The 16,227-nt window shown below is 47.0% G+C and overlaps 1 protein-coding gene across 7 annotated transcripts in view; it reads left to right on the forward strand.

Moving 5' to 3' along the window:
- ush2a (Usher syndrome 2A (autosomal recessive, mild)) overlaps window positions 1–16,227 on the forward strand; it is a 1,396,947-nt gene that overhangs the window by 331,898 nt on the left and 1,048,822 nt on the right. For all 7 annotated transcript variants that reach the window (XM_085981146.1, XM_085981156.1, XM_085981149.1 and 4 more), the window contains one exon: window positions 9,593–9,865. In XM_085981146.1, coding sequence (XP_085837272.1) covers window positions 9,593–9,865 — 273 coding nt within the window. The remainder of the gene's footprint in view (window positions 1–9,592; window positions 9,866–16,227) is intronic.

Consider the following 16,227-nt stretch of genomic DNA (forward strand, 5'->3'; position numbering starts at 1 on the left):
TCCCCTCCCATACCTACTGGTCGGATTAACATGGCAACTAGCCTATTTCCCACCCTCCCACAACCATTGAGGTGCAGTGAGGAGCCTGCTTGGCAACCACTGCTTACCAGTGACATTAAATGAGGCCTGACCCGTAAAATGGGTAAGGCTTTCCAATGACAACTTCAGGCCACTCCACTGGCTCTGTCCCCATTTCGGGCAGAAGTCCAAAATTGCCTAAACCACCCCCCCACCCCCCCACCCCCCAACCCCCGTTTCCTCTTTTGTACAAACAAACAAGGCCAGAGGGCTTCACTAGTGGCATGTAAGACAGTACAGTTAGTGCAACATCACTGTAACCCTGATTTTACGATGTACATTTGCCTCCAGCTAGTCTCTTTGGTTCGGGAGCTCAGCCTTGCAAAATTACCATTCCACATTTTATCTGAATCTAGATTGGGACTACTTATTTGCACATTTATTTCATGAACTCCCTTGTGAGAAAAGGAACCACAGGACAACACCTGAAGGGACAAAGAATATTGCCTGCAGCTTTAAAAAAAATATGGAACTTGGAGTTCCAGACCATTGTGTTTAAATCCAAATCACAATTTTAGATTCAGATATCAGAAGCTTAACAACCAGGTTATGCATGAAATGGCAGTTTTACTGACTGAAAATAGATCTGGAGAGCATTTTCTGATGATTCTGCCACTATCATGACATAACATTTCTGTCAGCAGAAGAGGCATACAATTGGAATTCAGCTGATAATTACTTTCTTAACTACTGAAAGGAAGCCACTTGCCCACTATAAAAACCTCTTTCCCCGCCCCCATTCACCACAGGCAATAAATGAGTGGAAATTGCTGGTAAGCTGTTTTTTTTTTAGCTCATTTATCTCTAGCAGTACTCTCCTGCATACTTGGGGAATCACTAATCCTTGGATCTTGCAACCTTCACCTAAACTTTCAAGACTTAAGAACGTCCCTACAGGGAAAGAATGTGAACTCATATTGGGCAAATGGAAAATTCAGTTGTGTGAATTTTCAACACCTTGTTTTGGATATTTCTAAATGTTATGATGGGTTTCCACAATTGTCAGAGATCCAGTTGATCATAAAGAAACTGTACAATACACCACAATGTTTTGCTAAATATAACATTATGGGGGTGAATTTCTGCAGAGGTTCTTCCACACATCCATTCTAACCTTGGAAGAAAAGCCATCGAAACCCTGGAGAAATGGCATTGCCAGTTTTTTGGGATTTCCACGTCTCTTCAACTGAAGTTACAGTGATGAGTAGGAGAACCCCCAACAGAAATTCAACCCTATAATTCAAAAAAAAAATTCTGTTCTGTCTTGTAGGCAATGTGGTTTTAAAATTTACTCTGATCGGCCTAAATTCCACCATAAGTGGTAGGCTTTTCCAGTGCTGTACAATCCATCCAACTCCTGATTAGGTTTAGGTTCGATCCTTTACTTCAAAAATCTTTGAAATAAAATGTTACATTTGTAATAAAAGATATTGCACTATACAACACTTTTTTTTCCATTTAAAATATTTATAGGAAAAGGCGATGGGGCAGCATTGCTGGTTAAAGAGATTAACACGATAGTAAGGAAGGATATTAGCTCTGATGATGTGGAATCTGTATGGGTAGAGCTGAGAAATACCAAGGGGCAGAAAACGTTAGTGGGAGTGGTATACAGACCCCCAAACAGTAATTCTGAGGTTGGGGATGGCATTAAACAGGAAATTAGAGATGCGTGCAATAAGGGCACAGCAGTTATCATGGGTGACTTTAATCTACATATAGATTGGGCTAACCAAATTAGTAACAATACTGTGGAGGAGGAATTCCTAGAGTGTATGGTTTCCTGGACCAATATGTCAAGGAACCAACTAGAGATCAGGCCATCTTAGACTGGGTATTATGTAATGAGAGAGGATTGATTAGCAATTTTGTTATGCGAGGCCCCTTGGGGAGGAGTGATCATAATATGATAGAATTCTTCACTAAGATGCAGAATGAAGTAGTTAACTCAGAGACTGGGGTCCTGAATTTAAATAAAGGAAACTATGATGGTATGAGGTGCGGGTTGGCTAGGATGGATTGGGGAGCGTTACTTAAAGGGTTGATGGTGAATAGGCAATGGCAAACATTTAAAGATCGCATGGATGAACTGCAGAATTTGTTCACCCTGTCTGGCATAAAAATAAAACAAAAAAGGTGGCACAACCGTGCTAACCAGGAAATTAGGGATAGCATAAGATCCAAGGAGAGGACATATAAATTGGCCAGAAAAAGCAGCAAACCTGAGGATTAGGAGCAGGTTAGGATTTGGCAAAGGAGGACAAAGCGATTAATTAAGAGGGGGAAAATAGAGCATGAGCGTAAGCTTGCAGGGAACATAAAAACTGACTGTAAAAGCTTCTATAGATATGTGAAGAGAAAAAGATTGGTGAAGTCTAGCGTAGGTCCCTTGCAGCCAGAATCAGGCAAATTTATAATGGGGAGCAAAGAAATGGCTGACCAATTGAATACATACTTTGGTTCTGTCTTCACAAAGGAGGACACAAATAACCTCCCAGAGATATCAGGGAACATAGGATCTAATGAGAGGGAGGAACTGAATGAAATCAATATTTGTAGGGAAATGGTGTTAGGGAAATTGACGGGATTGAAGACCGATAAATCCCCAGGGCCTGATAATCTACATCCTAGGGTACTTAAGGAAGTAGCCCTAGAAATAGTAGATGCATTGCTGGTCATCTTCCAAAATTCTCTAGACTCTGGCACAGTTCCCATGGATTGGGAGGGTAGCTAATGTAACCCCACTATTTAAAAAAGGTTGTAGAGAGAAAACGGGGAATTATAGACCAGTAAGCCTCACATCGGTAGTGGGGAAAATGCTAGAGTCCATTATAAAAGATGTAATAGCAGAGCACTTGGAAAACAGTGACAGGATCGGACAAAGTCAACATGGATTTACAAAAGGTAAATCATGCTTGACTAATCTACTGGAACTTTGACGATGTAACTGGTAGAATAGATAAGGGAGAACCAGTGGATGTGGTGTATTTGGACTTTCAGAAGGCTTTCGATAAGGTCCCGCATAAGAGATAAGCGTGCAAAGTTAAGGCTCATGGGATTGGGGTAAGGTACTGACTTCGATAGAGAATTAGTTGGCAAACAGGACTGAATTTGGATGATGATCAGCCATGATCTCATTAAATGGCGGAGCAGGCTCGGGGGGCCGAATGGCCTACTCCTGCTCCTATCTTCTATGTTTCTATGTAACTGCTACATTTAAGATTGTACTCACTGCAAATTCCACAATTGTGGGTCTGTAGCCTGAGCTACTCCTCAGACCTTCACTCCAGAGACCAAGACCTAGATCATTGGAGTGAAGGCCCAAGTCAGAACTCCAGCCTCAAGCTACCTATTATCTATAACCTCAGTCTGAAATGATTGCCTTTGGCTTGGTTGTAGCAGGCTTATTGCCAGAACTTACTGGCTAGTGGTCCACATTCTTTGCAGTCAGCCAAATCAAATGTCCCTGGGGTCCAGCAAGCCAGCCATCAGTAACTGTGGCTCCCTGAAGGGCAGGAAATTATATTGACTGATTTAATTGGTTGCAAAGGTCAAGTGGGCTACTGGCTAGCAAGTTCTGGGAATGGAATTTCCTCAGCCAAGACAATGACAATGAGACAGAATTGTTGCACGGGAGATTTCAACAACTGCATTTTAGTGAATCTAACCAATCGGGCAGGTGGGATGAATTTTGTGTAGAGCATCAAACAGAGGATTAGGAATTGGACGGGGAAAAGTAGGCAGTCTCTTGGAAATCAGGTAGCCAGGGTCAGAGAAGTAGGTTCTATTTTCCCAGTATTACATCCAAGTCAGCAAGAATACTCAGTGCACACATGAGAGTCTTTCTAAAATCCTGATTATGCTTGTGGCTCCACTTACGATCATACTTCCTCCAACAAGTAGGCCAAAAAGTAAAATGGTCTAGGCTGTAAATGTCTCGGTGATCACTGCCAATGCTGCTGTGTCATTAGCCAGCAGGAGAAAGCTATTCAAGTGTAGTGAGGTGTTTCCTTTCACTCCTTCTATAGTGGAGTGGCTTATTTGTTTGTGTTGGCTTTATCCAATTGCCAAACTAAAATCAGACAGTACTCCACACACTGAGGCAGACAATTTACAATGATAAGACATACAGTCCTGATCCTCTAGGTAAGTGTCAAGAGTTCTTCTTTTTGAGTTGTTGGTTGACTTTCTGTAAAATGTACTGTTCAGTCTTTATCATTCTTTGGCCAGGAATATAAATGTATCCTTAGAGGACAAGCCTGACATTGGCTTTAAAAATGTTTTCACGCTGCTAGAACTGCTTTCATGAGGTATATATTATCCTGCCATGGTTTGATGGAAGTATTGCTAAGGTGATGAAAGGGCTTTTGTAAGTTAAAGAAGTAACCAAATGAATAATATTCAATCTTTTTTAACAAAATGTTCACTAACTTGATAACTATTTGTACCTTTAAGGTGCTATTCAATACTTAGCAGATATGTATTGGAATTATTTTGAGAATACAAGTCCCAAGGTCATGCAATTCATATTTATAAAAGGAATCAGCACCTCCAGACGGCTTTTCTGAATACACGCATTGTTGAGATACCGCGGCAAACGTGGGAGTCGAGACAGAGCTATTGAAAACACAACTGCTTTATTCTGACCACATGGCAAACAGGAACTAGAAAAGCCCGCACATCCACTTAAATACTTCCCAGACAGGAAGTGCTCCCGGCAGCCTGTCCCTGCGGGAAACAAGTTGCTGGAGGAAAGGGCCCCCGGCTGGGGGCTTCTGCTTAGACTGTCTGTGCCGCCGTGAGCGGATTATGTCCAGTGGTGGCGTGTCGCCACAGAGCTCCCCCCAGAATCCGCTTAGGAGGAGTGGACGAGTCGTGACGGTGGTCTAATGGTTCTGCCGCAGCGGCTCTGAGTGGTCGCCGGTCTGGTTGGTTGGGTCGGGCGGTTCGCCGCCGGCTGTGCTGGCTTGCCGGGGGGACGGCCTCTGGCTGGAGGCTGGGCCACGGGGACCTGTTCCCCTGGTTCTGTGTGTGCTGGTTTGAGCCGGTCGATGGAGACTGTCTCGACCCTGTCGCCGAGTCGCAGCTTGAATACCTTGTCCCCGGTTTGTAGTACCTCGTACGGACCGTCGTACGGGGGTCGCAGGGGCCCGCGGTGCGCGTCGTGTCGCACGAAGACGAAGCGCGCCTGCTGTAAATTTGGCGGGACGTGAGGTGCGAGTTCGCCGTGTCGGTTGACTGGAAGTGGGGCGAACTGTTGAGCGGAAGAGAAAGAGTCGAGCCGCTGCTGTTCGGCCGACCAAGACTTGGTAGGCTCCGGAAGGAATTCGCCTGGGACGCGCAGCAGTTGTCCGTAGACTAACTCCGCTGCCGAGGACTGGAGGTCTTCCTTGACCGCGGTGCGTAGGCCGAGTAGCACCCACGGTAGGCGGTCAGTCCAGGTACTGTCCTGCAGGCCGGCGCGGAGTGAGGCCTTGAGTGACCTGTGGAAGCGTTCACAAAGTCCGTTGGCCTGCGGGTGGTACGCCGTGGTGCGGTGGAGCGTCACCCCGAGGTTGCGTGCTGTGGCCGTCCAGAGTTCGGAGGTGAACTGGGCGCCTCTGTCGGAGGTTATGTCGGCCGGTACGCCGAACCTCACAACCCAGGTGTTAACGAACGCCCTGGCGATGTCGGCTGTGGTGGTGGAGGTCAGCGGCACTGCCTCAGGCCAGCGTGTGTAGCGGTCGACCATCGTGAGGAGATAAGTTTGGCCTTGCGATGGCGGCAGGGGACCGACGATGTCGACGTGTACGTGGTCAAAGCGGCGGCTGGGTACCTCAAAGTCTCCCAGGGGTGCTTTGGTGTGCAGCTGTACCTTAGCCCGTTGGCAGGCGAGGCAGGAGGTGGCCCAAGTCCGAACATCTCTGCTAAGGCCGCGCCAGACGAAGCGCTTGGAGAGGAGTTTGACGGATGCGCGGGAACCCGGGTGAGAGAGCCCGTGGAGCACGTCGAAGACACGGCGGCGCCAGGTCTCAGGGACGACCGGCCTGGGTTGGCCGAGTGAGACGTCGCACGTGACTGCCGTGGCTTCGGGCCCGTGCGCAACCTTGGCTAGGCGTAGCCCTGGCAGGCTGGTAGCCGCCGAGAGGAGGTCTGGGTCCATGAGCTGGGCCGCTGCTAGTTGTGCGTAGTCGACCGTGAGGTGATTCGCACAGACGGTGGGACGGGAAAGGCAGTCGGCGACCACGTTGTCTCTACCGGAGACGTGCTGAATGTCCGTAGTAAACTCGGAGACGGCCGCGAGCTGGCGTTGCTGCCTAGCGGACCAGGGTTCGGTGTGCTTGACCATCGCGTATGTGAGTGGCTTGTGGTCCACATACGCGGTGAAGGGGCGGCCTTCCAGGAGGAACCTGAAATGGCGGACCGACAGGTGGAGTGCGAGAAGCTCGCGGTCGAAAGTGGAGTATTTGACCTCCGGAGGGCGCAGTTGGCGGCTGTAGAAGGCAAGTGGCTGCCACGCGCCATTGACCCACTGCTCGAACACGGCCCCGACCGCGTGGTCGGAGGCGTCGGTGGTGAGCGCGACCCGGGCATCGGCCCTCGGGTGCGCGAGCAGAGTGGCGTCGGCGAGCGCGTTTTTGGTGGCGTCGAAGGCAGCTGCCGTGTCAGTGGTCCAGGCTACGTCCATCTTGCCGGATTTTCCTCGGAGGGAGTCGTATAGGGGCTTCATAAGGGCTGCGGCTCTGGGGATGAACCTGTTGTAGAAGTTCACCATCCCGAGGAACTCCTGGAGGCCCTTGATGGTTGTGGGGCGGGGGAATTGCTGGACGGCCTTCACCTTGTTGGGCAGTGGGACGGCCCCAGCAGGGGTGATGTGGCGACCGAGAAAATCGATCTCGGTTAGGCCGAATTGGCACTTCGCCGGGCTGAGGATGAGCCCGTGTTGGGCTAGGCGCCCGAACAGGATGCGAAGGTGTTCGAGGTGTTCCTGTTTGGAGGAGCTGGCCACGAGAATGTCGTCTAGATAGACCAATAGGAAGTTCAGGTCCCGGAGGACTGAGTCCATAAGGCGCTGGAAAGCCTGTGCTGCATTCTTGAGGCCGAAGGGCATCCTCAGGAACTCGAACAGGCCGAATGGGGTGATGACGGCCGTTTTGGGGATGTCCGCGGGGTGTACGGGGACTTGGTGGTAACCGCGCACCAGGTCGACTTTGGAAAAGACGGTTCGTCCGGCCAGTCGGGCCGAGAAGTCCTGGATGTGTGGCACCGGGTACCGATCGGGGGTGGTGGCGTCGTTGAGGCGGCGGTAGTCCCCGCAAGGGCGCCAGCCTCCGCCGGGCTTGGGGGCGATGTGGAGGGGCGAGGCCCAAGGGCTGCTGGAGCGGCGGATGATGCCGAGTTGTTCCATGTTGGTAAACTCGGCCCACGCGATTTCCAGCTTGGCCGGGTTGAGTCTGCGGGCGTGGGCAGAAACTGGGGGGCCGGTGGTGGGGATATAGTGTTCCACACCGTGCTTGGCGGCTTTGGCCGAAAAGGTCGGGTTAGTGAGGGCGGGAAACTCAGCTAGGAGTGCCGAGTAGTCGTCCGTGGCTCTGGCGAGGCAGTAGGTCGTCGGGCCGGCCGAACGGGCCGGGGTAAAGGCGCCGGGGATGGGGGCCATAGTGTTGATGTCGACGAGGCGGTGCCTCGGAATGTCGACAAGGAGGCCGTGGGCGCGTAGGAAGTCAGCGCCAATGAGTGGGCAGAGGACCTTGGCTGTCAGGAACTCCCAGCGGTAGCGGCGGCCCGCGAGGTCGAGCGTGACCATGCGGGTGCCATATGTGCGGATTTCAGAGCCGTTGGCTGCAGCCAGTGTGATACCCCGTGTGCCGCGTTGGATCTCGAGGGCGGAGGCGGGGGTGATGCTGTGCTGGGCCCCTGTGTCGCACAGAAATCGGCGGTTGGTTCTGTCGTCAGTGACGTACTGTAGGGGCTCCTTCTGCCCCGCGGCCATCGCGGGGGCCGGTGCGGGGGGGGGGGTTTGAAGGAACACGGTGGCGTGCAGCGTCGAGCCCTAGCGCCAAAACGGGTGTGGTAGTAGCAGTGACCCGGAGTGGTAGGGCGGTCGGGCCTAGCGGCCCGGGAAGACCGCGTGGTCGTTGCCGTGAGGTCGGGCGCGACGTCGCGAGCGGCCTGTGCAGAGAGCAGCCGGTCGGCCTTTTCGGCTATCTCATTCAGGTCCGTGGAGTCAGACTCCACAAGGAGCGGGCGGATGCTGGCGGGGAGCTGCCGAATGAAAAGCGTGCGAAAAAGGGCGCCGGGATTTTTGTCGTCGGAGAGGGACAGCATGTGGGAAAGCAGGTCTGATGGTGAAGCGTCACCAAGGCCGGGGAGGTCCAGGAGTTGGCAGTGGCGCTGGTAAGAGGACGTTTGAAATTTTTTAAGTAGCACAGCCTTCAGATGCTCGTACTTGCCCTCCGTTGGTGGATTCTGCAGCGCTGCCCAAACCTTGGGGACTGTAGCGTAGGTGAGCGAGGCGACGAGGTAGTCGTACTTCGTGGCGTCGACTGTAATGCCTTTCAGCCGGAATCTGGACTCAGCTTGAACGAACCAGGCTTCGGCGAGGTTCTCCCAAAAGTCAGGTAATTTAACCGTGACTACGTTTGTATCCGCCATGCTAGCTTAGGATTCGTCCTGAGCGTCGGGGTCACCAGTGTTGAGATACCGCGGCAAACGTGGGAGTCGAGACAGAGCTATTGAAAACACAACTGCTTTATTCTGACCACATGGCAAACAGGAACTAGAAAAGCCCGCACATCCACTTAAATACTTCCCAGACAGGAAGTGCTCCCGGCAGCCTGTCCCTGCGGGAAACAAGTTGCTGGAGGAAAGGGCCCCCGGCTGGGGGCTTCTGCTTAGACTGTCTGTGCCGCCGTGAGCGGATTATGTCCAGTGGTGGCGTGTCGCCACAGCATAATAAAATCCATTGATATATGAATTTGCTGATATGGAAAGGAAGTGCAATGTTCTAACCTTCCTATTTATTTCTGTATTTGTGTTTATCTGCAGTTTAATACCTGCAAATCTGAACTGTAAGCAATTGAATAACTTACAAATAATTGTTGGTCCCCCAGTAAAATCAAAATGCAAGTGAAAATAATCCTTACGCTTTCACTTTTCCCTATTCTACAACTGAAATGAATTGCGACAAATAATAATTCATATCAACGTAATAATCTCCTATTATGTATTTAGAAAGATGTGAAACTTTGTTGCTACTGCTTCTACCTTCTTTTAAAAATGAGGTAACTTATAAGATATCTAAACTACGCCATGCTTATGTGCTGCACATGTATATTTTCTATTTGCACTTCTGGTTATATATGTTAGATTAGTCGGATTTGACCTATTGCATGTAACAGGATTCTGAATTTATTTTAATAATTATAACTTGATAAATGTCACCTCAGAACTACAATGTGGTATTAGTTTTATTTGGGGAGGAGCAAGAGGCAAAATGTGCAAATATAAATTTCTAATCTGAATTTCTTCTTAGGAATAATCATTCGATATGAACTCTATATGCGAGGACTTTTACAACCAGATGGGTTACACAATCCTCCTCAAAGGCGCATTTTTCAAGACAGTGGATGGTTTAACCCTCATCCAATCATAGAATCTCCTAATAAAAATGCGTTAATTCCACCACAGACTCATACAACGGTTACTGATTTAGTACCATTTACTGTGTATGAGTTTCAAGTGTACGCAGTTAATATGGCAGGCAGTGCACCCTCACAGTGGGCGTCAGGAAGAACTGCAGAAGCTGGTTAGTATTGTCAAATTTTATCATCTGATTTGCACAATATATGAATATAATTGTAATTTGTCTTTCATTTAATAACAGCAGTGAAAGATGTTTAGTAGATAGATATATTCAATAGTACACAAGGTTTAAAAAGCAGTTGTATTTTTAATTAAGGAAAAAACACAACCATATAATATAATTACAGGCCTGTCACAGCACAAAGACAGGGTAATTTTACCAGAGGTTTTTCACTGATATTTTAGATTAAATATTCTCCAGGTTAACCAATTATGAAAATCATAGAATTAGAAATGGGAACGCCATTTTTCAGTTTAGTTTATTTCTCAAATACAAAAAAACTCAAAACATTTTAACAAATAACTTCTCTTTTAGGTAGAAGGTGTAAAACCTGCTGCCGAGTATGAGCTCATTTCGTGCTACTGGCACAGAACAATTTTGCCGCCATAATCTATTATTATAATGAGGATAGACTTAGCTTCCTTAGCTTTCTTAGTAGTTCAGTAATACAAAGTTATGAACCACTAATTTTTCAACATCACTTTGGAGATTAAAGGTAACCAAAATTTCACAGTGGACCCAAAATTGCTGCCTTCCTTAATGCTCATTATGTTGATTCTGTTACAATACATCGCTCCCAGGAGTAGTGAATTCTTTGACTGGTATGCCTTTTATGCCCTCTTCTCCTGTTCCTCTGAGATACTCAGCAAAGGCTGCTGCACACATGCTATTCACCAAAAAAATCATTTGTGTTATTTACTTCCGTCAGTACGGTGGTGATATTTGGAAATCCTGCTCTTCATTCAGCTGACAAATGCCACGCCTGACCTAGAGTCCAGGACTCGAGTGTACAAGGGTAGCGACAAGGGTAAATCCATCAATGAAATCACTATAGTGAATAATAAATTTAATTCAGACCGGATTCTCTTTTCAGATGAAGTCTTGCCATCTTCAGCCATCAAGTCATCTTCATGCAATCCCATATCAATATATCAGGAGTTATCTACTTTGGTAGGAAAAATAGAAAAGCAAAGCAGAGTATTCTCTAAATGGTGAGACATTGGGAAAGGTTGGTGTTCAGAGGGACCTGGGTGTCCTTGTACATGAATCACTGAAAGTTAACATGCAGGTACAGCAAGCAATTAGGAAAGCAAATGGTATGTTGGCCTTTATTACAACAGGATTTGAGTATAAGAGTAAAGACGTCTTACTGCAATTATATAGGGCCCTGGGGAAACCATGCCTGGAGTATTACATAGAAACGTAGAAGAGAGGAGCAGGAGTAGGCCATTCGGCCCCTCGAGCCTGCTCCGCCATTTAATGAGATCATGGCTGATCATCCAAATTCAGTGCCCTGTCCCTGCTTTCTCCCCATATCCCTTAATCCGTTTAGCCTTAAGAAATATATCTAACTCCTTGAATATATTTAATGAATTAGCCTCAATTGCCTTTTGTGGTAGAGAATTCCACAGGTTCACCACTCTCTGGGTGAAGAAATTCCTCCTCATCTCTGTCCTAAATGGCTTACCCCTCATCTCTGTCCTCCCCTGGTTCTGGACTCCCCTGCCATCGGGAACATCCTTCCTGCATCTACTCTGTCTAGTCCTGTTAGAATTTTATAAGTTTCAATGAGATCCCCTTTCATTCTTCTAAACTCCAGTGAATATAAGCCCAATTGCCCCAATTGCGACACATCAGGGAGGGGGAGAAGTTCCTGGACTCTATGTTTCAGGAGATGGTCACACCTATGAAGTTAATTACTGCAGATGTAGTCCGTGGTCAGGGACAGGACGGTGTGACTACGAGTGAGGAAGGTACAGGGATCCAGGATGTAGTGTTGAAGGAGACGCAGCCCTTGTTCTTGTCCAGCAGGATCAAGGTTCTTACTCCCTGTGAGGGCGGGAGCGGGGACTGCAGGGAGGATGAGCAACCTGGCCACAGCACCGTGGTACAGGGGGCCATTCAAGTGGAGAGAGTAAAAAGAAATGTTGTAGTGGTAGGGGATAGTATCATTAGGGGGATAGATAGGGTTCTCTGCAGTCAAGAGCGGGAGTCCCGAAGGCTGTGTTGCCTGCCTGGTGCCAGGGTTAAGGACATCTTTTCTGGGCTGGAAAGAAACTTGGAGTGGGAGGGGGAGGATCCAGTTGTCGTGGTCCATGTTGGTACAAACGACGTAGATAGGACAAGGAAGAGGGTTCTGTTAAAGGAGTATGAGCAGCTAGGGGTCAAATTAAAAAACAGAACCTCAAGGGTAATAATCTCTGGGTTATTACCTGAGCCACGAGCGAATTTGGCTAGGATAAATAAAATTAAAGAGTTAAATGCGTGGCTCAAAGACTGGTGTGGGAGAAATGGGTTTTGCTTCTTGGGACACTGGCACCAGTACTGGGACAGGAGGGAGCTGTTCTGTTCGGACGGACTCCACTTGGCCAGTGCTGGGACTAGAGTCCTGGCGAATCATATAACTAGGGTTGTAGAGAGGGCTTTAAACTAATTAGTGGGGGGGAGGTTTCTAGAGAGCAAATAATAGAAATGACAACAGAGAAGGTCATAGACTTAGGTAGCAGTGGGGGAATTAAAAAACAGAATGTGTCAGGAAGGGACAGAAGGTATGGAGTGAAAAGTAAAGTACTAAAAAGGGAAAAAACAGGAACTAAGTGTTACAAAACATATTTGAAAGTTCTTTATCTGAATGCACGTAGCATTCGTAACAAAATGAATGAGTTAACGGCACAAATAATGACATATGGGTATGATCTTGTGGCCATTACAGAAACATGGCTGCAGGGTGACCATGACTGGGAATTAAACATACCAGGTTATTTAACAATCAGGAAGGACAGGCAGGAAGGGAGAGGAGGTGGGGTGGCTATGTTAATAAAGGAAGGAATCACTATAATACAGAGAAATGATATTGGGTCAAAGGAGCAGGATAGTGAAACAGTTTGGGTGGAGATAAGGAATAATAAGGGGAAAAAAACACTAGTGGGTGTAGTCTATAGGCCTCCGAACAGTTGCAACTCTGTTGGACGGAGTATTAATCAGGAAATAGTTGAGGCTTGTAATAAGGGAACAGCTATAATTATGGGGGATTTTAATTATCATATTAACTGGACAAATCAAATTGGGCAGAGCAGCCTTGAGGATGAGTTCATTGAGTGTATTAGGGATGGGTTTCTTGAGCAGTATGTAACTGAACCAACCAGGGGGCAAGCAACCTTAGATTTGGTCCTGTGTAATGAGACAGGATTAATTAAAAATGTCCTAGTAAAGGATCCCCTTGGAATGAGTGACCATAACATGGTTGAGTTCCATATTCAATTAGAGGGTGAGAAGGTTGGATCTCAAACAAGCGTGCTGAGCTTGAATAAAGGAGACTATGAAGGTATGAGAGCGGAATTAATTAGAGTGGACTGGGAAAATAGATTAAAGGGTAAGACGGTACATGATCAGTGGTGTACATTTAAGGAGTTATTTGACAACTTCCAAAAAAAATATATTCCACTGAGGAAAAAAGGGTGTAAAAGAAAAGATAGCCATCCGTGGCTAAGTAAAGTAATTAAGGATAGTATCCGACTAAAAACAAGGGCATATAAGGTAGCCAAATCTAGTGGGAGGATGGAAGATTGGGAAGTCTTTAAAAGACAGCAAAAAATAACTAAAAGATTGATTAAGAAAGGGAAGATAGATTATGAAAGTAAATTAGCAAAAAATATAAAAACAGACAGTAAAAGTTTCTATAGTTATATAAAAAAAGGGTGGCTAAAGTAAATGTTGGTCCCTTAGAGGATGAGACCGGGAAATTAATGGTGGGAAACATGGAGATGGCAAAAACACTGAACAATTATTTTGTATCAGTCTTTACAGTAGAGGACACTAAGAATATCCCAACACTGGACAAACAGGGGGCTCTAGGGGGGGGAGGAACTAAATACGATTAAAATCACTAAGGAAGTGGTACTTGGTAAAATAATGGGACTCAAGGCGGATAAATCCCCTGGACCTGATGGCTTGCATCCTAGGGTCTTGAGCGAAGTAGCGGTAGGGATTGTGGATGCATTGGTAATAATTTTCCAAAACTCACTGGACTCAGCAAAGGTCCCGGCAGATTGGCAAACTGCTAATGTAACACCCTTATTTAAAAAGGGTAGTAGGCAGAAGGCTGGAAACTATAGACCTGTTAGCCTAACATCTGTGGTTGGTAAAATGTTGGAGGCCATTATTAAGGAGACAGTAACGGGACATTTGGATAAACATAATTTAATAGGACAAACTCAGCATGGTTTCATGAAGGGGAAGTCATGTTTGACAAATTTGCTGGAGTTTTTTGAGCAAGTAACATACAGGGTGGATAAAGGGGAACCAGTGGACGTAGTGTATTTAGACTTCCAAAAGGCATTTGACAAGGTGCCACACAAAAGATTATTGCTCAAGATAAAAAATCACGGGATTGGGGGTAATATTCTGGCGTGGGTGGAGGATTGGCTCTCTAACAGAAAGCAGAGAGTTGGGATAAATGGTTCGTTCTCAGATTGGCAACCAGTAACTAGTGGTGTTCCGCAGGGGTCAGTGCTGGGTCCCCAACTCTTTACAATCTATATTAACGATTTGGAGGAGGGGACCGAGTGTAACATATCAAAGTTTGCAGATGATACAAAGATGGGACGGAAAATAGTGAGTGAGGAGGACATAAAAAACCTGCAAGGGGACATAGACAGGCTAAGTAAGTGGGCAGAGATTTGGCAGATGGAATACAATACTGGAAAGTGTGAGGTTATGCACTTTGGCAGGAAAAATCATAGAGCAAGTTATTATCTTAATGGCAAGAAACTGGAAAGTACTGTAGTACAAAGGGATCTGGGGGTCCTGGTGCACGAAACTCAAAAAGTTAGTATGCAGGTGCAGCAAGTGATTAAGAAGGCCAATGGAATGTTGGCTTTTATTGCTAGGGGGATGGAATATAAAAACAGGGAGGTATTGCTGCAGTTGTACAAGGTATTGGTGAGACCGCACCTGGAATACTGCATACAGTTTTGGTGTCCATACTTAAGAAAAGACATACTTGCTCTCGAGTCAGTACAAAGAAGGTTCACTCGGTTAATCCCGGGGATGAGGGGGTGGTCATATGAGGAGAGGTTGAGTAGATTGGGACTCTACTCATTGGAGTTCAGAAGAATGAGAGGCGATCTTATTGAAACATATAAGATTGTGAAGGGGCTTGATCGGGTGGATGCGGTGAGGATGTTCCCAATGATGGGTGAAACTAGAACTAGGGGGCATAATCTTAAAATAAGGGGCTGCTCATTCAAAACTGAGATGAGGAGAAACTTCTTCACTCAGAGGGTGGTAGGTTTGTGGAATTTGCTGCCCCAGAAAGCTGTGGAAGCTACATCATTAAATAAATTTAAAACAGAAATAGATAGTTTCCTAGAAGTAAAGGGAATTAAGGGTTACGGGGAGCGGGCAGGAAATTGGACATGAGTCTAGGTTCGGAATGGTCATGGCCCTGTGGGTAGTGGAGCGGGCCCAGGGGCCGTGTAGCCTTGTTCTGCACCTACTGTGTTCTAATTCTGTTGTTAGATTTCAGGAGATGGTTTTATTCCTGTTCCTGGCTGGGGTGGAGATCGCCTTTACAGAAGGTAAGTACTGTAGAAAATATAGGGACAGAGTGATCTCCTGGAAGAATTTCGATCGCCTAGATGGGTCGGAGAGGAATTTCCCAGATCTTTTTCTCCCAAATTGGCCATTGGGTCTTTATCTGGTTTTTCGCCTTTCCCGGGAGATCACATGGGTTCGGGTGGATGCAGAGTGATAGAAGATTTGAGGTTAGGATCAGATCAGCCATGATCTTATTGAATGGTGGAGCAGGCTCGAGGGGCCGATTGGCCTACTCCTGCTCCTATTTCTTATGTTCTTATGTAAACTCTCCTCATACATCATTCCTGCCACCCCAGGTATCAGTTTGGTGAATCTTCGCTGCACTACCTCCATGGCAAGAACATCTTTCCTCAGATAAGGCAACCAAAACTGCACACAATACTCAAGGTGTGGTCTCACCAAGGCCCTGTACAACTGCAGAAAGACATCCTTGCTCCTGTACTCGAATCTTCTCACTATGAAGGCCAACTTACCATTTGCCTTCTTAACCGCCTGCTGCACCTGCATGCTTACCTTCAGCAACTGGTACACAAGGACACCCAGGTCTCGTTGCACTTCCCCTTCTCCCAATCTGTTGCCGTTCAGATAATAATCTGCCTTCCTGTTTTTGCCACCAAAATGGATAACCTCGCATTTATCCACATTATACTGCATCTGCCATGCATCTGCCCAATCACCCAACCTGTCCAAATCATACTGGAGTTTCT

The sequence above is a fragment of the Somniosus microcephalus genome, chromosome 3 (genome assembly GCF_052327205.1).
Source record: "Somniosus microcephalus isolate GS21.2 chromosome 3, FLI_Smic_1.0, whole genome shotgun sequence".
Classification (NCBI taxonomy): Eukaryota; Metazoa; Chordata; class Chondrichthyes; order Squaliformes; family Somniosidae; genus Somniosus; species Somniosus microcephalus.